General features: G+C 47.7%; 2 protein-coding genes, 1 long non-coding RNA gene and 1 other non-coding gene across 4 annotated transcripts; 2 read left to right on the top strand and 2 right to left on the bottom strand.

Moving 5' to 3' along the window:
* The first annotated feature begins 1,496 nt into the window (after positions 1-1,496).
* Aph1a (aph-1 homolog A, gamma-secretase subunit) lies at positions 1,497-6,207 on the top strand. The gene is made up of 7 exons (XM_031374855.1): positions 1,497-1,859; positions 2,408-2,578; positions 2,728-2,801; positions 3,031-3,153; positions 3,302-3,429; positions 3,835-3,958; positions 4,292-6,207. The coding sequence occupies exons 1-7, from the start codon at positions 1,747-1,749 to the stop codon at positions 4,354-4,356; spliced, it is 798 nt and encodes a 265-aa protein (XP_031230715.1). The 5' UTR covers positions 1,497-1,746; the 3' UTR covers positions 4,357-6,207.
* Positions 5,378-12,256, bottom strand: Ca14 (carbonic anhydrase 14). The gene is made up of 12 exons (XM_031374854.1): positions 11,912-12,256; positions 9,756-9,776; positions 9,109-9,130; positions 8,745-8,924; positions 7,932-8,074; positions 7,617-7,712; positions 7,420-7,486; positions 7,108-7,265; positions 6,902-7,022; positions 6,668-6,688; positions 6,487-6,571; positions 5,378-5,823 (listed from the first exon to the last, which is right to left on the bottom strand). Exons 1-12 carry the CDS (start codon positions 11,915-11,917, stop codon positions 5,757-5,759), a joined length of 987 nt encoding a protein of 328 aa, XP_031230714.1. The 5' UTR covers positions 11,918-12,256; the 3' UTR covers positions 5,378-5,756.
* LOC116093435 lies at positions 9,139-12,046 on the bottom strand. The gene is made up of 2 exons (XR_004119713.1): positions 11,912-12,046; positions 9,139-9,776 (listed from the first exon to the last, which is right to left on the bottom strand). It is a non-coding gene; the product is annotated as an uncharacterized LOC116093435 (long non-coding RNA).
* A 4,902-nt stretch (positions 12,257-17,158) lies between the features above and the next one.
* LOC116094474 lies at positions 17,159-17,265 on the top strand. Its single transcript, XR_004120134.1, has one exon. It is a non-coding gene; the product is annotated as a U6 spliceosomal RNA (small nuclear RNA).
* The last annotated feature ends 7,114 nt before the right edge of the window (positions 17,266-24,379 follow it).

Genomic DNA, 24,379 nt, shown 5'->3' on the forward strand with positions numbered 1-24,379 from the left:
GATGTGCTTAGTGACTCCCCCCCATCCCCCACCCCCGTCCCCTTCCCCTCCTAGTGACTCTTTGCAAAAGCTTCCAGGAAGCCTGGTAAAAATCTTTTAAAATTTTCTGTCGTTTGTTATTGCTTTGTGTATATCCTCAAAAACGATTTTTCTCATATATGATCAAAATCATCAGATCCCATAATAGGATTCTTTTGTTCGGCAGCCTCCTAAAGACCAAACTATCCTCATAAAAATGATGATTCGTGCTAATATGAAATCTCTCGGGGCTGGAGAGATGGCTCAGCGGGTAAGAGCACTGACTTGCTCTTCTGAAGGTCCTGAGTTCGGATCCCAACAACCACATGGTGGCTCACAACCACCCGTAAAGAGATCAGACGCCCTCTTCTGGTTCGTCTGAAGACAGCTACAGTGAATTATGCCGGAGTGAGTGGGGCCGGAGCGAAGGGGCTGGCAGAGGTCCTGAGTTCAATTCCCAGCAGCCACACACATGATGGCTCATGACCAGCTGTACAGCTACAGTGTACTCATACACATAAAATAAATAAATAAAATAAAATCTTTTTAAAAAGGGGGCTGGAGAGATGGCTCAGTAGTTAAGAGCACTAACTACAATTCCAAAGGTCCTGAGTTCAAATCCCAGAAACCACATGGTGGCTCACAACCATCTGTAATGTGATCGGATGCCCTCTTCTGGTGTGTCTGAAAACAGCTACAGTGTACTTATAATAAATAAATAAATAAATCTTTTTTAAAAATTAAAAAAAGGAAGAAAGAAAGAAAGAAAGAAATCTCTCTTCCTAGCCCGAGGAAAAGACACCATTCGAATTTATTTTTCAGACTATAAATAAAGGAAGTATGACATCAAAGGAACCAAGCAGCTCGGCATGGGGCGGGATGGAGGGGGCGAGTGTCATTTCCCTTCAGTCCCATTGCTTTAGTTACTTTGTGACTCCAGGATTCCTTCTAAACATTTTCCTAATATGTCTCTACCAGCTCCTCTTGCTTTTCTCATTCTGTCATTACAGAATACAAGTGGAGGCTTCATTTGAGACATAAATCCTATACCAGGCTGCCCAGAGAGTTCCAACTTTTAAGCCCAACTTTGATCTCTCAGGGTGCTTCTCTGGCTCATTTCCTCTAATTCAAGTTAAGAACAATGTCCGTCCCTATCTTCCCACAACCTCTATCCTGTGCTTTTTTTTATTTATCTATAGATTCAAACAGGATCTTTCTCCGACAAAGCTCCTCTACTAATAGGTAAGGTGGTTATCATTCTCTCTACCGAATGAAGAAAGGAAACTAAAAAGCCAAACGAACTCAGGAATCCTTGCTCTGATTGGGCCCAGTCCCCCAGCCTACTCTTCTGAAGCCACTCCCATCACCGAGTGGAGGGTTCCGAGGATGAGAGACTACAACTCCCAGAAGGCCATGCTTCCACGACCCCGCCTCTGCAGTTCCGCCCCACGAAGTATTCATTGGCCTTCCGGGGGTGGGGATTAGATGGGAGGTGGCCATGGGGCAACGACCGGGGGTTGTTCCCTCTTCGGCTTCCGTAGACGAGGTCGGGCAGACCTTCGTCCGGGGTTTCGACACCCCCCCTTCCCCTTCCCCGGGGTCCGGGGGTGACATTGCACCGCGCCCCTCTTGGGGTTGCGCCGTCGCCCCACACGGACTCCCCCTCGGCGCGCTGCTCCCGTTCGCCTCCCTTGGCCGGGGTTCTCTCCCTCCCCCAGCTGCCCAGTCATGGGGGCTGCTGTGTTTTTCGGATGCACCTTCGTCGCATTCGGCCCAGCTTTCGCCCTTTTCCTGATCACTGTAGCTGGAGACCCGCTTCGGGTTATCATCTTGGTGGCGGGGTGAGTGTCGAGTGGTGGAGACGGGGCCGAACGTAGAGAAAAAGGTGTAGAAAGGGTTGGAAGGACTGGAGCAGGCTTGGGAGCCTGAGTTGGGGGACAGAAGTCGGGAAAGGTTGGACACGGGGTCAAATCGTGATCTAGGAGAATTTCCCACAATCGGCTTCCGCCTTCCAGGGATTTCACAGATTCTTCCTGTAGTCTTCCCGGCAACGTCAGAGAAGGCCCAAGGCCAAGATTAATCAGGGGGCTGTGCTGACCTCGGCCAGCCAAGGATCCTGGAATGGATACCTTGTCTGTCCGTTCATGCCCACACACTTTGACTCTCATCTCACTGAAGACGATAACCAGATTTCTACCCCTTCTACTGCTTTCAGATTCCTACAGATGAGTCTGTTGGTGGAGACACTTATCCTATCTGGTCCCTGTCTCCCGTACCATCCGGAAGTCTAACTTCCACTTTTCATACATTCTGTCCTTGGCTGGTTCCCTCCTTGGTTTTTCCAGCTGCTCCTATTTTTGCCTCTCTCATTGCCCTTGTGTTTTCTCAGAGCCTTTTTCTGGCTGGTCTCCCTGCTCTTGGCCTCTGTGGTCTGGTTCATCTTGGTCCATGTGACAGACCGATCAGATGCACGGCTCCAGTATGGCCTCCTGATTTTTGGTGCTGCTGTCTCTGTCCTTCTCCAGGAAGTGTTCCGTTTTGCTTACTACAAGCTCCTTAAGTAAGGAGAAGGGGTGATCTGGAAGGGAGAGGGGGCAGTGGTGTGCATTGTGGGAAGTGGGCCAGCCCTTGGGAGGTATTGGAGTAAGGGGCATTAAAGGGAGGGTATTAGACAAAAGGAACATCCCTGCCCTTCCTTTTATCTCCCAGGAAGGCAGATGAGGGCTTAGCATCACTAAGTGAGGACGGAAGATCACCCATCTCTATCCGACAGATGGCCTATGGTGAGCCAAAGGAGAGGGGCCAGAGGAGGGAGTTGGACACCCCCTCCTCCCTTTCTGGGTAATCTAAACATCCACATGTGTTAAGTGTTTTTCTTCATACTTGACTTCCAAGGACAGGCGGTCTGGAGGGAGAGTAGGTATGGTAGAATTTTCCCTGGGCATGGGGAGTAGGTTCTGGTACTGAGGCTCTGGTGATCCTGGCTGTTGATGAGACCCTCCCTCCCCCCAGTTTCTGGTCTGTCCTTCGGTATCATCAGTGGTGTCTTCTCTGTTATCAATATTTTGGCTGATGCACTTGGGCCAGGTGTGGTTGGGATCCATGGAGACTCACCCTATTACTTCCTGACTTCAGGTAAGGCTTACTTCCATCCTTGCCTTTATGCCCTATCTTTCCCTGGCCCAGACTTATTGACCTTCCCTGGGAGACTCCTCTGGCTCACCATATCAGGAGGCTGGGAGGCGATCAGGGATGTACCTCCTCCCCATCTCCCTCCCTGCAGCCTTTCTGACAGCAGCCATTATCCTGCTCCATACCTTTTGGGGAGTTGTGTTCTTTGATGCCTGTGAGAGGAGACGGTACTGGGCTTTGGGCCTAGTAGTTGGGAGTCACCTTCTGACATCGGGACTGGTGAGTTGGAGATAGGGGTCTGAGTCAGGGAGAAAGCATTCAATGGTGAGTGGGATGGGGCATGCGTTCTCACGTACTAAGAATCGTCTTAGCTTACCTTGGGTGGAGGCAGAAAGGTAGTCTCCTGAGTTTTGCCACCTCAGCTTCAGTTAGATCACCTGCTCTGGGGAAGAGTTTGAATTGCTTAGTCAGATTATCACAGAAGGCCTGAGGTGAATAGGGAGAGCTGAAACCTTTGAGGGAATCTGAACTCAAAAGTTGCCTTACCTATAAGGTGTTGGTGCTTTGAAGGGAAACAGAGGAGTCTGAATTGGATATCTGGGGGAAGTTGAGTCAGAGGCCCAGGGTGAATGTTGCGGTTAGTTGCGGGGGAGAATCTAACCTCTTTTCTGTCCTCATTCTCAGACATTCCTCAACCCCTGGTATGAGGCCAGCCTGCTGCCCATCTATGCAGTCACCGTTTCCATGGGGCTCTGGGCGTTCATCACAGCCGGAGGCTCCCTCCGAAGTATCCAGCGCAGCCTTTCGTGTAAGGACTGACTACCTGGACTGATCGCCCGACAGATCCCATCTGCCTGTCCACTGCCCATGACTGAACCCAGTCCCAGCCCGGGTCCTTTGCCCTCATCCTCCGTCTCCTCGCTGATGTGTCCCGCTTCCTTCCGGGTTTGGCGTTGTCCATTTGTGACCTGTAGTCTCTAAGCTTTCTCAGGAGCAGGCTGGGTGCAGCCAGTCAGGGACTGGTGGGTTTGAATCTGCATCTCTCCCCACCACCTGGGGACCCCCTTGTTGTCCAGGTCTCCCCATGTGTCAGTGCTCTGCCCTCACCCTGCCCATGACTCACCCCGCTTCCCCTCTGCAGGCCGCCGGCAGGAGGACAGTCGGGTGATGGTGTACTCTGCCCTGCGCATCCCACCCGAGGACTGAGGGAACATGGGGGGGACCCCTGGGCCTGGGGTGCCCTCCCGATCTCCTCGTCCCGTATTTCTCCATCTCCAGTTCTGGACAGTGCAGGTTGTCAAGAAAAGGGACCTAGCTTAGCCATGGCCCTGGAGATGAAGTTACTGAAGGCTCAAGGGTAGATGAGTTCAGTTCAGAGTCTCCTGCCCAGACTGGACATCTTGGTTTTTCTCAGGTCTGAAAGGAACCATTTTTTGGTATGATAAAGACCCCCAAAATGCCTTTTTTTAAGTGGGGAGAGGGAGGAGGTATGCCGGGAGCCTCCTTAACCTCCATAGGCTGTGTTTTTGCTCCTGAATCTGCTGATCGTGGCTCATTTCTATCCTGTTTTCCCTTTGGTCCCAGGCCCTGGGGAAAAGGAAGGAAGTGCATGTTTGGGAACTGGTACCACTGGAACTCGTATCTTAACGTCCATGACCATCAGCACCCCTCCTTTCCCCAAGGTGAAGTGGAGGGTGCTGTGGGGGTCGGCCCACTCTGTGGCAGTGCCCCGGAGGAGTCAGACTACCATGGCATCGCAGGCCCAGAGGGCAGACATTTTTTCTAGTTTTTAATTGGGATGTGGGAGGGCTGGGGAGGTTTTCTATCACTGTATTGTTTTTCTGCTGAGGGTGGGATATTCCATCCTTTTAATCAAGGTGATTGTGATTTTGACTAATAAAAAGGACTTTATAATTGTGGGGGAACTTGGCTTTAAGAGGGGATAGTGGATTGAGATTTCCAGCTCCAGGTGGCTCAGGTCCATCCTTCCTAGCCTAGCGCCCTGTGTTCACCATTGGTGTGATGACAGAAGCATCGTTGGTGGTGTAACTTGTGGAAGTTAACTTCCCAGAAGTAGCTCTCCCTTGTCCAAGAATAGGATACAAGGAGTTAAGTACCCCCCACCCCCCATGTCTATCTCTACCACTCAAAGAACAGATGAACTCTTCCCACCCTTGAAAGCCACAAAAAAAAAAAAAAAAAAAAAAAAAAAAAAAACAGTCCAGAATTAAGGTCAAAAACTTTTAATTTTCAAATATATTGAGCAAAAAATAATTAAAATAACAGCAGCAGCCCTTTTTTCCTAGAGGAAAAAAACAACAACGTGATCTGGGGGAGGGAGCATGGCGGTGTGAGATGAGGAATGGCAGAGCTTACCCTCAGCTTCTTCATAGCTAAACACTAAAACAGGGATCTCATCTACAGCTTTGAAAGGCCAAAGGCCCAACCCTTCCTTGAAGAAGAGCTGGGGTCCTTGCTACTCTGGTATATGTGTGTAGAGAGGTGGTATCTAGAAGGACATGTCTGCAACTGGTGGTCCAGTGCCTGCGCCCTCTTAGGCTCCCTGACAGGATGAGAGGAAGGCATCCCCAGCATCTTGAGACAGTTCATGCCTCTGTGGCAGCCCGAGCAGAGGTGAAAACCACGCTTTTCCTGTTTCCGAGCTGCTTCTTCCTGGAAAGGGGATTAATGGTTCATGGGAGTGACTAGTGTCCTAAGTGAGAGTAGGCATAGAATAGGAAATATACTATTATTTTTTTAAAGAACTCAATAAGTATATAATCATGACCTTAAATGTTTTCTTCCCCCCACCTCCTGAGCATTGGGATTACAAGTATGTGCCAGTAGGCCAGGTTTAATGTGGTGCTAGGGATCAAACCCAGGGCTTGGGCATGCCCAACAAGCACTCCGCCAACTGAGCTACAGCCCCAGAGAATTTTGTTGGGGGGGGGCGGGGAGACTGGGTTATCTCACTATGTAGATCAGGCTGGCCTTGAACACACAGAGATCATCCTGCATTCAACTCCCAAGCGTTGGGATTAAAGTTATGCACTACAATGCCTGGCTGAGAATCCTTTTTTGTTTCTTGGGTTGGTTTTGTTTCTTTTTGTTTGTTTTGTTTTTTTTTTGTTTTTGTTTTTTTTTGTTTTTTTTTGAGACAGGGCTTCTCTGTGTACCCTGGCTACCCTGGAACAAACTCTATAGAGCAGGCTGGCCGTGAACTCAGAGGTCCGCCATTGAGTGCTGGGATTAAAAGTGTGCGCCACCACCACCCAACCTCTGAGAATGCTTTTTAGTAGAAAATAAATACTGCAGGAATATTAAGTAGGGTCTCACCTAATTTTCTGAGCGATGAAATAAATAGCCAACAGAAGGCAGAGACATCCAGCCAAGATTCCCACTCCTAGACCCAGCATCTCTCCTGAGGGAGACAAGGAGGTCAGCTCAGTCTAACAAGTCCTGAGGCTTTCCACGTTTGCTGGGGTGTACCTCGTATTGCCACGTAGGGCCATCTTACCTGTGGTATACAGTGGTCCCGCTGCAGGGGAAGAAAACTTGGGTTAGAGGAGTTTCAGAACATTCCGTCTGGGAGCTCTGCTTCCACACCTGGGTACATCCTTTGCTTGGGGTGATTCCCAGTCCAGGCATGCACTAGGAACCCTTTCCCCTCAACCTTTTCCTTCCCAGGGGCTCACTATTTCATGCCTTTGAGCCCTCCAGTTTCCCATCTCCTCTGAGCCCTGTCAGTCACCTTGGATGAATGAAGCAAAGACGGTCCTCTGGTTGAGAGGCTGGGGGACTCTGTAGTTCTGTACGAGGGGCTCAGATGGGTCCTCTTCTGAAGAGGACAATGTCTCCTGGAGCTTCTCTAACTGGGGAGCAGAAGTGAGAAATCACCCCAGGGCATTGGCAAGGGTCTGAGGTCAAAGTGGGTATTCATCTCTCTCCACCACTCACCTGTCCCATTGAAATCTGGGCCCTTCTGTTGAACACTGTCCAGAGTACACTCTGGTAGCAGGGGGGAGTTGTGAGTGAGCCATTGTATCGGAAGAATTGCTCCAGCTGTTGGGGGAACAGCTCTCTGACGTTAAAGGGAGGCACGGAGGTCTTCTGATCTGGGGAGGACAGAGGGAGGGTCAGCCTTCCAGGACAGGATTCCTCTAAGCAGAATCCACTGCTTACTTAACACTGCCCCCTTCCGAGCTGCTCAGGTCAGGGCTTGAAAGTTTCCCTGCCGTTGAATTCTTCCTGTAGGTTTTTAGGGCTTACCTTTGTATCTTATTTCATGCAGATGACTCAGAATGTGATCATAAGCTGGGTTCTCAGTCTCACCCGCCTGTAAAGGGAATGTACTTTAGATGCGTGTGTTTGGAGCAATTACTGGGGTAAACTTAGGCCAGTAGTCAGATAGGCCTAAGGGTGTCAATAAAGGGCTAGAGACCTGAGAGGGGCTAGGGGTTGCTGACCTCAATTAGGATGCCCAGGACAGCCAGGCCCTGAGGCTTCTGAGCTGCCTCACCCAAGCTGCCATAGGATTCCGAGTCATAGTGGACCACGTGGAGCTGGAGGAAGCCAGAAGGAAACCGAGTTACCTAATGTTTCTTCATTCCCTCCGAGGCTCTGATTTTAGTCACACCCTCAGCTGCCCAATCTAAGTTTCTGACCCCCAAAGCTTTGTCTTATCTCTTCATTAGGATTTTTCACGGGCTTGGATACATCCTCTCGCCAAGCTCCCCTGGATGGAGCCATGTATCTGTGTCCTAGTCCAAGTTCCCCGGTACCTCTGCAGCTGTGGCTTCACTGTCGATCTGGTGCTCTGATCCCTCCAGGGATCCTTTCTGACCCCAGTGCAGGTGGAGCTGGGCTGCTGTGTATTTTCTGGGCAGTCCACCCAGGTGCAGGCTTGGGGGCAGGGAGAGCTGCACTGTGGGAAAAGAGCAGGCTGGGATTGGCAGAGGGATGGACATTTCCCACCCCAGCTTGCCACCACTTGGGATACTTGGTTCTCTTCTTCCTTCTTCTGCCCAGAATTGCCCGGGTCCTCTCTAGCAAGGGAACCTCTCTGCTGATGATTAAGTCAGTGCTGTGACACTACTTGCACACTGAACTTGATCGTAGACATCCAATCCTGCCTTACCTGCAGGAGCAAGAACCTGATTGTTTTGAGACAGAGTTCCTCTGTACACAGGCCGTAGCTCTGGCTGTCCTGGAATTCACTCTGTAGACCAGGCTGGCCTCAAACTCAGAGATCCACCTGCCTCTCTGCCTTTTGAGTGTGCCACCATGGCCAGCTCTAAACCTCATTCCAAGGTCCACATTCATTAATGGGTAGTTCTGACATTTTATAAGTTAGAACTCTGTTTCCCCTGGCTTGTTGGTTTGTTTTTGTATTTTTCAAGATAGGGTTTTCCTTTGTATCTTTGGCTTTCCTAGAAGTTAATTTGTAGATCAGCCTGGCCTTGAACTCAGATATCTACCTGCTTCTGCCTCCCAAGTGTTGGGACTAAGGCATGTGCCACCACCACTTGGCTTCTCCCGACTCTTTAAGAACAGTTAAGCTGGAACTTGCAGCTATTTGAAGCTCAGTCTTTTACCTGTATGGCCATTATTGTGTAGATCCAAAGGCTCAGTACCAAGCTGGTCATATCCGTGGGGCTGTATAGCAGGCAGATTGGGGTCAAATATCACACTGTCTGTCTGGATATCGATGGGTGACTGGGCATTGCCTCCACACTCAGGATAAGAGGTTGGCCAATGGTCCTGACCGTGTGGGCCTGGTGGAGGGGTAAGTTACCACGGACATTTGTCCAGTCCTACAGCCCCAGCCACCCTTTAAGTAGCCCCCGATCCCATGTTACAGTAGAAGTCCCACATAGTTGGGTAGGGCTGGGTGAGGCGGAAGTCTGCACAGGGTGACAGTTCACTACTCTAAGTGGGAGAGCAGTGGCTTTCACTCACCTGTAGTTTCAGAACAATGATGCTGAATGAGGGAAAGAGGAAATAGACAGAAAGCCTGAATTCTTGCAGAAGTCGAATCAGAGAGGACAAATGGCCTAAACAGATGGAGTATCTTTGGGGTACCCTATCAGGTATTCTTGGGGTTCGGATATCCTTTCTGTCATTCACTTTTTACTCTCACACTGGACCTTGCTTTGACTCCAGATAGGTCATTAGTCAGAAGTTCAGAGGGATTGGGTTCCACTGTCCTTAGAGTCACAGTATCCTGAGCCAGCCTTTTCCTCCCGACCTCAGGCTCTGTCTAGTTCCAGAGGCAGGTTGGGGGTAGGACTGTTTAGGAGAAAGAGAGCCAGAAGAATGACAGCCGGGCTCATTGTGCCTCTCCCCGCCCAGTTTTCTTCATTTCCACACGGATTTACGGAGGACACATTGGCTTTTTTGCTGAATCAGGAGACGTGGGATTTAATGATTACAGCAGGGTCTAGCAGCCACTTGTGTAAGCCTCGGGGTATGTGTAGCGAGGAAAAGAGGAGCTAGTGGGTGAAGCTGAGAAAAAGACCTTCCCCTCCCCCAGGACAAGTCTTCGTGCCAGGTGAGGGGGTTCCAGAGTGAAAGGAGTGCCAGTCCATCTGCAGTTCCAATCTCACCTTCATATGTCCAGTGGTGACCTGTAAGAGTGATTTGGGCTGTGGCCAGAGCAGCCTGGAGCAGTGTCCTGGCCTTGGCTCTCCCTCCAGCAGGCACCTCCTCCTTTTCCACCTCCACTCCAGCGCTTCCCAAGTGAAGTACTGAAACTGGATACCTTTGTGGAAAGGTCGGGGGTCCTATTTAAAATAACTAGCCAGGCTGCACTTGTGGTTAATGAGTAGAGAGGGAGGAGCAAGGAAAAGAGATAAAGCCCAGAGACTAAAATTAACCTGGATCCAAATGTGCAGGCGGCCCAACCCTTACTTTTTTCCATCTGGAGCCAAGTCAGTGTAACACTTAGAAGGTTGGGGTGGGGTAAAGCAAGGGTGTGGGTAGAGGGCTTGGAAGCATAGACCTGAAGAGGACGAGTAGGAAAGTTCAGTGTGTGGCAGTACTGCTGAAGCCAGAAGGGCTTAGCCCATAGCCTTGGTGCGTTGCTGCGTGGACAAAGGCCCAGCACCTTCAGTGGAAGTTTTAGTTCTTTCTTTCTGCTCTCACTAGCTTCGGTCACTCCCATCATGAACCTCTGCTCCTGCAGGCTCAGATGGCTCAAGAAAAGCAGGAGTCAGGGTAGGGCCTATTCTAGGTTGAGGGTGGTGGGTGGGCACAGGCAGCCAGGCTGGCAAGGACAGGATGAAAGTGAAGCATTGTGTGTAGAGAGGAGAGCTGCCAGCCGGGTCACATGCCAGGATCTCATGCAGTTCTGTCTCTGGTCAAAACGCTGGGGGTCTGTGGATCCCCGTCACCCCCCATGGCTAACCTGCCTCAAGGAGAACGGGAAGTCTTCTTGCAGATTGACTTGTACTATTTAAATCTAGAAACTGGGGGAAAAAATCCTGTTCCTTTTCCCCTTTATTAGTCCTTTATTTATTTTGTTTGAAACATGATTTTACTATGTAGTCTATACTGGCCCTGTATTCATAGTGTGGTTCAGGCTGACCTCAAACTTGTGGCAATCCTGCCTCAGCCTCCTGAGAGCTGGGGTTGCAAGCGTGTGGTCCAATGCCCATCTCACTGTTATTCCTAAAACTGCTCACACTGGTCCATTCCCCAGCTCAAGCAACTTTGCAAGTAGCCCTTCCTCGAACCCACCCACTCACTATCTCTGTGGGATACCCCAACAACTAGAGTTCTCTGGCTTTTGTGAGGGTGCCCTGCCCTTCCTGTGAAATGCTCTTGAGCTCATTCTAATACCTTTTTCCTCTTTCCAAACTGTTTCTTATCAGAAGAGATTTGTGACTCTTCATTTTCATTTGGATCCCTTGGTCCCATCTTCCTCTTGCTTTCTACATAAATCCTCTCCTCACTTCGTTCTTCCAGCAAACTTTAACCCCTCACCTACTATGTGCTGGATACAGAATGAGGCCTGGGAAATACAAAAACAGGGTGTAGAAACCAGGTATGGTGATGCAGAGGGAGACAGAGGCAAGCAGGTCTAACCTCTGCTACACAAGGAGTATGAGACAAGTCTGCCATGTGAAACCTTGTCTCAAAAAAAAAAAAAGTAAATAAAAATAATAACAAAAAAGAGGTGGGAATCCTTCAGGCGTTCCTGGACTCCAAGAACAACTTAGCTTATTTTCCCAAATGTCTCCCTACCTCTCTCCTCCTCCTGAAAGTCCTTTGTACTCTGAAAAGAGCTGAGCAAACGTTTAGTTGTGCTACTTTCAGGGAAATGGACCAACTGCTCGGTGCACCTTGGCAGGTAATGGGATTATCCTTTGATCAGCTGGGAGTCGGGGTCTGAGTTGGGCAGGACTGTAGCACGTGTCTCTTCCCACCCCTGCTCTCCCTAACCAGCAGAGTGCGTAAACAAAGAAGGGCAGGAGGGCTGCCTGGGACTAGGGCAGTGGGGAAAGTGGCTCGGAGAACCGTAGCTGGCCGAGTTTCCTACACTTGTGAGCACTCACACGCTGGCCTCCCGCTAGCTCTCCCTGCCGCAGAGATAGCAGTAATAGCTGAGCTAGAGAGGAAAAGAAAAAGAATGGAAAGGATCTCCTCCAGATCCCCATGCCTTTTCCCCCAGCCCCTAGGCGTCCCTTTCTGAAACCTCTCCTCCCCCACTTAAGTACACATGGCTACGGGTGGACATTAGCACAGACCCAGTTGTACCTACCCCCATCTGCAGCCAGGATCCAAGTCACCTTTAACAGGAGAGCGAAGAACAGCATATTATCCCCACAATGGGGCACAAGGGACCAGGAGTTTGGGGGCTAGAAGAGAGAGGTGGAGAGGGAGAGAGAGGAGTTTCTGGCGTCCTATCTCTTTTCTTCTTGTCTCTGTCTCTGCAGACTTCCAAGGATTTGATTTTCCACAGGTTAACACGAACTTCTGGATCCCAGGATAAATGTCTTTCTCTCTCTCTTCCTTTCTGCCCTCTATGGATGTCCCTTCGTAGTCTCCACACCACTTACTGGCTAGCAACTTCACAGTTGCCTCCCGCTTTTAAGGTGGCTCGGAACCGGTGTACGTGAGGAGGGGGGTGGTGCCTGGGCTGCAGGCGAGCAGCTCCTTAAATAGCGGATTAGGCATGCAGGATGGCCCTGCAGAGCCCAGCGCTCTGGCCTTGGCTCAGGACCCCAGCTGGAGTGAGCTCTTCCCTTGCTATTTACACTGCTGCTCATATGGGTGTCCCCTGGAACTCTAGGTCAGGGAAGGGGGGGTTCGCACCTCTCCCTCCCAGGACACGGTGTTCTCATTCGCCTGCCTGAGGAGCACATCCCTGGGTGGTTTTGGATCAGTTGATGGGGAACCTGTTTCTGAAACCAAGAGAAGTTAAGCTGGTTGGAACCAGAAAGAATTCAGATTCGGGAGATAGGAGAACAGAAGTTGGAGGCTCGGGGCGCAGGTGGGGAGTGGAAAGCTAAAGTTTAAAATCTGAATTGTGGAGAGCAACAAGTGGGGCGAGGAGAATATTTGTCTTCCGCGCTGTCTTTCTCTGGCGCCTGTCACCACCCCCTTCCCTTGGTGAGGCTTAGGTCCACGTGCCTGTGTAGCCTGGGGTGGGGGTGCGGTTTTGTTTGCCGGATAAAGCCCATTTGTGTGCACAGCGGGGGAGGGGTTGTCACAGCACCAGGGAGAGACAGCATTCTAACTAACAGACCCAGACACCTCCCTCCCCAGGGAGCCCAGATCTAGGGCGCCTTTTGTCACTGAAGAGGACACTGACCCCTAGCAGAGAGGCCGGGGCAGGAGGAGTGATGGGTGACTGTAGAAACAATTACTGTCACCATGAGAAAAAGGCGGACTCCAAAGAAGGAGAGGGGAGGGGCCATAGCAAGGCCATGTGACCAGGTGGGTGAGGGGTCCAGGGGCTTCCCGCCCACCTAACAAAGGGTCCAGGCAGGTCCAGTGGAACCGAGTGAAACCTGCTATGGTGGAGCTGAGTTAGCTAGTGGAGCATGGAGGCTGCGTGGCGTCTCAGGAATGCGAGCCGCTGTGCGCTCCCCCACGGGACTAGAAATCCCGATCGGAATGTACATCCTAAGTCTCTCATTAGTGAGTGTGAAGACCACAGATAATTTCAAGCTAGATGGTGAAATCTCTCCTCCATAACCTTCACTTACTGGTCCAGGGCATGCGTACACCTCTATGAGGTCTTTCTGCCCTCCTTACTCCTAACAAGTAGCAATAAATAGTCAAAACAAAGGAGCAGAAGCCAAACAAGGGCACGGGATAAAAGCCAAATGAACAGAATAATGCATGTGCTGGGTCATCACTCCTGCGGAGACAGGAGCTCAGAGCGCTTTTCTGTCCCATGATTGAGCTTCAGAGTAAGGATTTTTTTTTTTAAATTAGAAAAAAAAATAATATATATATATATATTTTTTTTATCGCTTTGCGAATACTTCATCCCCTAAGAAAGTTTCCGTCTTAAAGTTCTTCCAAAGCCCTATCCAATCCCATCTAGGAAGAATAAAAGATGTAAATGCAAGTTAAGGTTTCTTTGAAATTCGGAAAGTTAAAAGGGGGTGGGGCGGGGAGGAAGGAGAACTGACACATATTTCACAAAGTAGGAAAGAGGAGGTTTGGATAGAATAACCCCTGTCAGGACAAGAGCTCTCCTGGAGCATCTGCGACCGACATTTAGCCTCCCTGGAAGTGCGTCCCGCCTGGCGCCACCTCCTGGCTTCTCTACGAATTTTTAAAACTTGGGATTCCTTCGGGACAGCACTTGGTGGTGACGGTTTGGGGACTTTGCCTATACTATTGAATATTGCTTCCAAGAAGTCTTAACCCTGGTGGTGGAGAGATGGCTCAGTGATTAAGGGGGTTAAGGGCTCTCTCTGCTTTTCCAAAGGAATAGGTTCAATTCCCAGCACACACATGGCAACTCACAACTGTCTGTAACTCCAGTTCGGATATTCTCACACAGACATACATGCAGGCAAAATCGCCAATGCACATAAAATAAAATCATTAAAAATATATATATCTTTTTTAAAAAAAAGTCTTTTAGTCCCAAGTCAACACTTAGGCTCTGGAACAAGCAGCCCCTCCGGGAATTCCGATTCCCTCCAAAAGAACAAAACGAGAGAGAGAGAGAGAGAGAGAGAGAGAGAGAGAGAGAGAGAGAGAGAGAGAGAGAGAGAGAGGAGGAGAGGAGAGAGAGACAGAGACAGAGAGAGACAGAGAGAGACAGAGAGACAGACAGACAGAGACAGACAGACAGAGACAGACACACAGAGAGACAGACAGAGAGAGATGAAAGAGAGACATACGGGCGGGGGGGAGGAGATTTTGTTTGGATACTGTGAACACTTCAGTCATTGCTTTCTAGCTGTGTTGATTTGGAGTAGGTGCAAAGTGGCTGCTATGTGAAAAGGGAAAGGAAAGGGGAAGAAAAAAGAAAAGGTGACTGGTTGAGACCTCCTCCGAGTAGTTTCTTCTCAAACTCTTTTATTTCCTTATGGCTCTTCTCGCTCCTCTTCTCGCCCTGCACCTGGCCCAAAGACCACCAAACCCAAGACATTCCGCTGCGGCTTGGCGCCATCTCCTGTCCTTGCAAAGCAGTGAAACGTGAATGTCAGACCAAAGTGTTCCAGTGTGGCGACTTTTTGTTTATCCTTTCTTAAAAGTTCTTAACTTAGGTATTTAAACTCACTCCTTTAGAATGTTCCTGTAGCAAACCCACTCAGGTCCCTGAGTCTGCGTGCTGGGGTGCAGGGAGTTGAGTAAAAGAGGGAATCAGGTTAAAGCAACAATCCATGAATGAACAGATTAGATGGAATTAAATTTTCTAGAAAAGCTAATAACAAAAAACAAGAGACAGGAAGCTAGCAAACAAAAAGAAAAAATAACACGCTGTGCTGTGGTGATATAACAGAGCTAGAAGCATTCTAATGTGATTGGCAATTACATTTAGGATTACAGGCTTGTCTTCTGACTCCTCGGTCCCAAAGCCCCTTCAGCAAACGCAAAGGTGCTTACAAATTAAAGTCTCTGAGGACTGAGAGGAACAGGTGATCAGGATCGTCTGGGTCAGCCTCAAAGCTTTCCAGTTCAATAGATGCAGGAGGAGAATCTTGTGGACAAAGGGCAGGTAAATTTTGTCGCCAGAAACACTGCTGTTGTTTTTTAATTAAAAAGGAATTTTCTGTTATGAATTGATTCCATGCACAGAACACAGCTAGGTTTGTAGGTTTGTAAATACGTGTGGGTTAAATGAATGAATCTACTCAGGGGACCAGTTAGTCACTTTTCATAATGCCTCTGGTCTTTCATAGACCTTTAGACCAGTCGGGCCCTTAGGCATCCATCCAAACTCCTTGTTATGCTTGGTGGAGAATGAATTTTGAGGGATTTAGGAATTCAGCTGTGGTTGATGAGAAAGCTGTTGGGCTAAACCAGAAACGGAACCCAAGACCTGCACCACTGGTTCTCAAGCGCTGGTGAGTGTAGGAGTCACCTGGAAAGCTTGCTCCATTTCTAACCTGTCTCTTCACAGCTATGGGAGTTGTTCGGTTGTTTTGTTTGTTTGTTTTGTTCTTTGTTCTTTTCTGAGACAGGATCTCTCTGCATAGCTCTGACTGTCCTAGAACCCACTCTATAGAGTACGCTGGTCTCAAACTCATGGAGATCTGCCTGCTTCTGCCTCCGGAGCGCTGGGAAGCACCACAAGCCTGGCCTACCATTACAGTGCTGTAAGTTTGCACAACTTTCTACACTTATTTATTGGGGGTATGCGGATGCACATGCCATGGCATTTGTCTGGAGGGTTACTTATTTTTTTTACATTTACTTATTTTTGTGTGCATATGTGTGTGTCAAAGGACAACTTGTGGGACTTGGTGCTCTTCTTCTTCATGTAAGTGGGGGACTGAACACAGGGCTTTAGGCTTAGCGGCAAGCATCCTTTTCCACTAAGCCATTTTACTGTCCCCAGAGGTCTGCATCTCTAGTAGATACCTAGGTGAAATTAGATAGATGCTGTTCATCTGCAGGGCATCCCCTGAGAGCAGCTGCCTCAAACCATCCGTTCACTCTGTGGTCACCATAGTCTCTGAGGTTAACAACAATTCCTTCACAAATATATTTGAAGTCCTTCTAGGTATCAGGTACAGTCATGGCTTTGAAATTAAAAACATGAATAAGACTTGACCTTTGCTCTAAAGCACTTCTTTTGTCCTGGAACTCACTCTGTAGACTAGGCTGGCCTCGAACTCAACTCCACCTGCCTCTGCCTCCCAAGTGCTGGGATTAAAGGCGTGCACCACCACTGCCCAGCCCTGAAGCACTCCTAAATCTCCCAGGATGCAGATTTTATTCAGTGTCTACACTAGATGGTGAGAATGTCCACATCTGTTTTACCTACCAGCAGTGCAACCATTGTGGTTTAAGCAGCCCTGAGTATCCATAGTAACTTAACAACAGCCACTTCATGGTGGGCAGTGCCTGCACAGTTCTCTCTGGGAAGGACACCAAAGAGTAGTTGGTGGGACTTGGAGGATCCTCGCTGATATTCCGGAGCAAAGTATGTCCTGTGGGAGGAGGAAGGGAAAAGGTCATCAAGCTCCCTCTCCCTCTCCTTTCCCCTCCTCAAGTAACCCAGGCTAGATACACTCTCCCTTCGTAGCTGAGGCTAACCTTCCATTCTTTGATCCTCCTGCTTGAGTTAAAGATTATAGGCACGTAAACTGGCTTGTTGAAAGTTTTAAATTTTTTTGTTCATTTTGTTTTTTTGTTTTTCGAGACAGGTTTTCTCTGAGTAGCCCTGGTTGTCCTGGAACTCACTCTGTAGACCACGCTAGCCTCGAACTCAGAAATCCGCCTGCCTCTGCCTCCCAAGTGCTGGGATTAAAGGCGTGCGCTACCACCTCCCGGCGAAAGTTTTAAATTTTTATTTAAAATTTTTATTATTTTAGTGCTCGCTTCAGCAGCACATATACTAAAATTGGAGCGATACAGAGAAGATTAGCATGGCCCCTGCGCAAGGATGACATGCAAATTCATGAAGCGTTCCATATTTAAAAAGATAAATAAATAAAATAAAATATTTATTATTTTAAAGATGAATTAATTAATTTTATTTTATTTTTTATTTTATGTGTACAAGCATTCTCTCTGCAGGCATGTGAGTGTACCATGTGGATAGAATGTCTGTGGAGGCCAGAAGAGGTGTTGGATCCTTTGGAACTGGAGTTAGAGATGATTGTGAGCCATCACATAGATGCTTGGTCTTCTGCAGGAGCTCTTAACCACTAAGCATTTCTCTAGCCTATTATTATTATTATTATTATTATTATTATTATTATTATTATTATTATTATTATTATTATTATCTTGAGACAAGTGTCTCACTCAGTAGCTCAGGTTGGCCTGGTAGCTCAGGTTAGCCTGGAACTTGAAGTAATCTTCTGTTCTTGACCTGAATGCTGTGACCACAAGCAGAAGCGAGAAAACTGACAGAGTCCTGAGGGGGTGTGCATTGTTGACATGAGCACAGCCCTGTGCCTCAGACCCCTGGGCGTGGCAAAGCCTTCCATGGCTCAGAGGGATGGCATGGCTTTCTTTCCGTGGGAGTACAGATGTGATGGTGTTACAGAAGCATCTGCCAGCTCCATTCCAGATGCCTGCGGCCCAGACTGCATTCCTACAGAGACCCCCCACAGAGATTAGCTAAAGCCCCTCATCTGTGGTGTGTGAAGTAAAGGCCCTGCTGCTGTGCCTCTCCATCATACTTGTGTGTGTGTGTCTGCCATTGGTCTCCAAAGTCAGCTCAAAGTGACCCAAGACCTCCACTGGCCTAGAAGTTGTGATGTATTAAGGCTGGCTTTTAACTGCTCACTCCTCTGCTTCCATCTCTACAACGTCAGGGTCACCAATGTGTGCAACCATACTTGTTAGGAATCAGGTAGGAGGTAGCCCCAAGGCTGCCCTCCTATCACCATAGAGCTCTCTTGCTTTCCTGGTCTGTCTCTCTGTCTCTGTCTCCTCTCTGAGAGGTACTTTTACCCCTCCCCCAATAAATCTCTTGCATAAGATCTGTTTCATGGTGTGATCTATGCAACACACCTTGGCCCCTACCCTCCAAGATACTCCGTTGCAAAACCCTAACAATCCTTGTTGAGAAAAGATTTTTCTTTTTCTTTTCTTTCTTTTTTAGTTTTTTGAGACAGAAAGTTTCTCTCTCTGTAGGAAGCTGTGGCTGTCCTGGAAATCACTAACTAGACCAGGCTGGCCTTGAATTTATAGAGATTCACCTGCCTTTGCCTCCCAAGTGCTGGGATTAAAGGCCCACATCATCACCAGTTTTTTCTTTTCTCTTTTTTAGATTTATTTATTTATTATATATAAGTACACTGTAGCTATCTTCAGACACCAGAAGAGGGCACCAGATTCCATTACAGATGATTGTGAGCTACCGTGTGGTAGCTGGGAATTGAACTCAGGACCTCTGGCAGGTCAGTCAGTGCCCTTAACCAATGAGCCATCTCTCCAGTATCTCTCTCTCTCTCTCTCTCTCTCTCTCTCTCTCTCTCTCTCTCTCTCTCTCTCTCTCTCTCTCTCTTTCTCTCTTTCTCTTTCTCTTTTCCTTTTCTCTCTTTTCAAGAATTTTTCTTTTATTTTCAAAGCATGAATGTTTTTTCAGCATGTATGTATTTGCAGTGTGTGTGCCTTTCCCTGCAGAAGTCGGAAGAGAGCCCCGATTCCCTGGAATCGTAGTTATGGATGGTTGTGAGCCACCATTTAGGTGCTGGACCTGACCTATGTCCTTGGAAGAGGAAGATTTTCACAGCTCTTCTTCTTTTCCCTCTTCTCTTTCTTTCTTTTTCTGATGATTTATTTGTTTTTATTTTATGTGTAAGCATTTTTCCCACATATATGGAAGTGCACTGTGTGCATGCCCACAGAGGCCAGAAGAGGATGTAGGATCTCCTGGGACTGGAGTTACAGATGGTTGTGAGCCACCATGTGGGTGCTGGGAACCAAACCCAGGTCCTCTGCAAAAGCAGCCCGTTCTCTTGAGAGAGCAGTCCCTCTAGCCCCACACCCTTCTTTTCGAAAGAACTGTTATATGTGAATCTGCAGAGACTAGTGGCAGAGAATGCCACAGCAAAACCTTGTGTGAGCTTATCAGCACACACAAAGTCCTTCCTACACTAGAAGTCTACTCTCGGATCAGATTGAAAATGTTTTCTTAAAAACATAAGGTAACATCTGCAACAAGAGTATAGTTATTCCTACCCTCTTGGAGTTCTGTCATTCCACATAATTGTTACTTCTTTCACTCATCTAGCTACAACTTTTATTGAGTGCTGAACGGAAGAATATTGGGAAGGTTGACTTTCCACTCCTTGTTTCTCTCCTCCTCACCTCACATGCCCACCTCAGCCCTTCCCTCACATGCCCACTTCGGCCCCTCACCTCACATGCCCACCTCAGCCCCCTCACCTTACATTCCTGCCTCAGAGCTAGAAACAGAACTTATGACCTTGGACATGCTGGTTCTAACATCGAGCACACACTACACACCAATGCCATCTTTATTTTTACTTTTCGTTATTGTTTTTTTATTTAGGCTCCCTTTCTCAGATGAGGGTCTCACTGTGTAGGTCAGATTGGCCTTGAGCTCCATGCTCTTCTGTCAATGCTTCCTGAGTGCTGGGGCTATAGCTGTGTATCAGCATGCCCGACCCAATTTATCAATTTATTCTTTTTTCATTTTTACTTATTTATTTCATTATTGCATCTATCTATCTATCTATCTATCTATCTATCTATCTATCTATCTATCTATCATCTCTGGAGTTCTTTCTGGAACTCACTCTCTAGACCAAGCTGGCCTGAACTCACAGAAATCTATCTGCTTCTGCTTCCTGACTGCCTGGTGCCACCGACACCCAGTTCATTTTTATTTTTTTATTTTTTGAGCTGGGGATTGAACCTGGGGCCTTGTGTGTGATGGTCAAGAGGGCTTAAACACTGAGTTTTAGCTGAGTTTTTGTGTGACTTCTAATTAGGAGATAGAGTCTCACTAAATTACCCAGGCTAGCCTTGAACTTGTGCTCTTCCTCTTTGCTTCTCCGGTGACTGGAATAAAGGCTTTTTAAAAGAACAAAAAAGATCCCCCTGGCAATGAGCAAAGACATACTTTGTTGGTGGTGGTGTTCTTGAATCAGTCAGGGGCAGATTCATCACCTTGGTAGTGCAGACAAGTGTGGGCAGTTCTGACAGCCGGAGTCCAGTAAAGTGGCCACCTGGGAACCCCAGAGACCCACTGAGCAAAGTATATTTGTTCACAAGGGACGGTAGGCGTTCGGTGATGCTCAGATTTCAGCCCAGACCCCTCACAGCTGCCCCTGCAGGAGATGTGTGCTCTATCAGGCAGACACTGCCTCAAACTCCCAGCATTCTAGCTGGACCTTACACACAGTCATCTGATCACAAGCCAGACATGCCACGCCCCATACAATAAAAGGGGCGGTTTGCCCCCTCCTCACTCTCTTGTTCTCTTACTTCCTCTCACTCTCTTGCTCTCTCTCTCTCCTCTCTGCTCTTTGTTCTCTTCTCTGCCTTTCTCCCTCTCCTTCCTTTTTCCCTCTCTCTCCTTCCTCTCCTTTCCTTCTCCTTACTTAACCAGCATATTCTATCCTTCCTACAATAAAATAACTCGGGCTGGAGAGATGGCTCAGCGGTTAAGAACACTGACTGCCCTTCCAAAGTCCTGAGTTCAAATCCCAGCAACCACATGGTGGCTCACAACTATCCAAAAACAAGATCTGATTCCCTCTTCTGGAGTGTCTGAAGACAGGTGCAGTGTGCACTTACATATATGAATAAATAAATCTTTAAAAAATAAAATAAAATAACTCATTCATACATTGCCTCTTTTTTAATTAAGGCACCGTGCAGCAAACAGGTCAGCCCCCCGAGGGAGAGAGAGAGACCCGGGCCACAGCAGCAGGCCCTCTGCCTCCAGGGAGGGAGAGAGGGAGAGAGGCCGGGGACGCAGCCCAGGCCCCTGCTTTTGGAACAACAGACAAGGGAGATCCCACAGGCTGACTAGCTCAGCTGCCACCCAGGCCCAGATCCAGGGCTCTGAGTTGACCTACTCCAACATCTATACCATCTGTGAAAGGCTGGTCCTGCTGATCCAAAGCTGCAGGATCTCCATGACACAGGGCAACGACAAGATAACCAGGAGGAGTCCAGGTGTGGATCCAAAATTGATGGTGTCACAGAAGCCAGAGGCCTCAAACCAGACTATGAACATTTGCAAGAGAAGATATGTGGACAAGCAGATATACTGTGGGACACACTCTGACACACTACAGCTTCAATGGAAGATTTTTTAAATGCTTTTTTTAAAAAAATTGTGTTTTTTATTTTGAGAAGGAGTTTTGAAGGGTGAAGGGTGGATATTGGAGGACCAGGAGATAAGCAGGACTGGGGTGCATGATGTGAAACTCACGAAAAATCAATAAAAAGTTAAGAGAAGGGGCTGGTGAGATGGCTCAGCAGGTAAGAGCACCGGCTGCTCTTCCGAAGGTCCTGAGTTCAAGTCCCTGCAAGCACATGGTGGCTCACAACCATCTGTAATGAAATCCGATGCCCTCTTCTGGTGTGTCTGAAGACAGCTACAGTGTACTCATTTAAAATAATAATAAATACATCTTTTTTAAAAAGTTAAGAGAAGAAGAAGAAAGAAGAGGAGGAAGAAGTAAAAAGAGAAACAGAAGGAGAAGGAGAATAGGAAGAAGAGGAAGAGTGCTAAGGAGATAACTCAGCAGAGAGAGTGCATGTCTTGTAAGCATGAAGGTAAGATCCAGATCCCGACAGCTCATGTAAAATATAGACAGGTTTGGTGGCTGGGAACAATCAAGGAAGACAACCTGATACAAACTTTGGACACTTCACACACACAGTCATGCACATTACACTCCATACACAAACATGCACACCACCACCCAATAAATAAATATGAAAAAAAAAAAAAGAAAGAAAATGTAGTTACTTGGATTTGACACCACAAAAGTGTGGAACATGGGGTCTCAGCAAAAAATAGTTTCCTCTTCCCTAGTTATTTAAATTTTAAAAATAATTTTTTACTATAAAATACTGTTTACTAATCATTAATAATGTTATAAAAGCTTGGTTGGAATAAAGTCTATCTCCTCTGTCTGTAAGCAGCTCCTTTGTTTTAAAGATGAGGTCTCACCATAGAGCCCTGGCCCGGAACTCACTATGTAGACCAGGCTGGCCTGGAATTCACAGAGATCCAAGCGCTGTGATTAAAGGCATGCACCCCCACGCCCAGCTAATTATGGCCTTTTGGAAATGTGTATTACATGAGGGGCTGGAGAGATGGCTCAGGAGTTAAGAGCACTTGCTGCTCTTCTGGAGGAGCAGAGTTCAGTTCTCAGCAGCCATGTCAGGCTGTTCGCCTGCCACTCCAGTGTCAGGGGACCTGAGCCTTTCTTCAGCCTCTGCTGGCAGCTGCTCACACATGCATGTGGTCATAGATGGACACACACAGACACATCAACACAGTTTTAAAGATGTGTACTAAACCAGCTGAGTTATGACAAGGTACAGAGGAAGAAATGGGCTAATTAGCAATGAGATTTGTTTTTCAAAATTTTGTGTACCCTCTACAATGTTCAAACAGTAGTGTTTCTACTAGAATGTCCCTAAAGTAATGTAATTCAAAACAAACAAACAAGCAAACACCACCACCAACAACAACAATAAAAAAACCCTCAGTGTCCAGGAATGGTGGCATATGCCTTTAATCCCAGTACCTAGGCTGCAAGAAGATCTCTAAGTTGGAGATCTGGTCGTAATGGGAGCTCCAAGACAGCCAAGGGTACAGAGACTAGAGAGACTCTGTCTCAAAAGAACAAAGAGAAGAGAAGAGAAGAGAAGAGAAGAGAAGAGAAGAGAAGAGAAGAGAAGAGAAGAGAAAGCTTATTCAGATGGTTCATTGGTTAAGCACATATCCTGCTCTTGCAGAGGGCTCAAGTTCAGTTCTCAGCACCCAGGTCTGATGCCTTGAGAACTGCACTCACCTCTCCTCCCCCCGCCCCAGACATAATTAAAAATAAAATACATCTTAAAAAAGTAAGACCTCATAGGCCAGTTAGAATCCATTACAATCCATGTCACAAAGCACGGCTCATGTTAACAACATGGTACAGAATATTTATGAAAAAATTTCATCACAAGCCAGTCCTAGTCCAGTCCACAGGAATGGAACTTTATATAAAAACCTAAGCTATGGGGGGAGGGCAGATGTGCGGTGGGGAGTTGGTGGAGGGGCAACCGGGACGTGAGATATCATTTGAGATGTAAACGAATGAAATGATTAAAAAACAAACAAAACCTGAGCTACAAATAGAGGTTGGTCCTGTGGAGAATAAACAGGACTCACCCCAGATTTTTTTCAGAGGTGGGGGCTGTCCTTCATAATTTTATTAGAGTATTGCTGGGGAACAAAGAAAAAGATAGGGTAGGGTTGGAGAGATGGCTTAACGGGTAAGAGCATTGACTGCTCTTCCAAAGGTCCTGAGTTCAAATCCCAGAAACCACATGGTGGCTCACAACCATCTGTAATGAGATCTGACGCCCTCTTCTGGTGTGTCTGAAGACAGCTACAGTGTACTTATGTATGATAATAAATAAATCTTTAAAAAAAAAAAAGAAAAAGATAGGGTAAAAAAAATTCAGAGCAGTTGTGATGGTGAAATGTCTCTAGGGAGCCTATCAGGATGGGTCACTGTGACTATCGGGAGGAAATTGCTGTTACAGCTGCTTTCTGCATGTCTGTCTCAAGCGTGACTACTGCGGCCCTCAAGAGCCCATTGACTAAAGGAATTTAACCATGTTTAATAAATGAGGCTCTAAAGAGAGTGGAAGTTAACTAGATACCCCGTGTGCAGAGGGAGGGATGAGAGCAGAGGGCAGTGAGGACCCATGCCCTTTTCCCTCCTGGCTATGCTCACCAAAGGAAGAACCAGACAAGCAAGGGCTCAAAGTGCTGAGAAGACGTGGACCCCATCACAGGGTGTATAACCCGGACCTTGTAATGTATTATATAAGTTATTTTCATAACCAAGATCCCTTTAGTTACTAAGACAAAGTG

This window comes from Mastomys coucha, unplaced genomic scaffold (genome assembly GCF_008632895.1).
Source record: "Mastomys coucha isolate ucsf_1 unplaced genomic scaffold, UCSF_Mcou_1 pScaffold16, whole genome shotgun sequence".
Lineage (NCBI taxonomy): Eukaryota > Metazoa > Chordata > Mammalia > Rodentia > Muridae > Mastomys > Mastomys coucha.

Coding starts and splice junctions, on each gene's coding strand:
- Ca14 (XM_031374854.1), bottom strand. Junction 8,925..9,108: donor TCATTGTTCTGAAACTACAG/GTGAGTGAAAGC, acceptor CCCCTCCACCAG/GCCCACACGGTCAGGACCAT. Junction 5,824..6,486: donor TTCATCGCTCAGAAAATTAG/GTGAGACCCTAC, acceptor TCCCCTTTCCAG/GAAGAAGCAGCTCGGAAACA.
- Aph1a (XM_031374855.1), top strand. CDS start 1,747: ATGGGGGCTGCTGTGTTTTTCGGATGCACCTTCGTCGCATTCGGCCCA. Junction 2,579..2,727: donor GCTTACTACAAGCTCCTTAA/GTAAGGAGAAGG, acceptor TTTATCTCCCAG/GAAGGCAGATGAGGGCTTAG. Junction 2,802..3,030: donor TATCCGACAGATGGCCTATG/GTGAGCCAAAGG, acceptor CCCTCCCCCCAG/TTTCTGGTCTGTCCTTCGGT.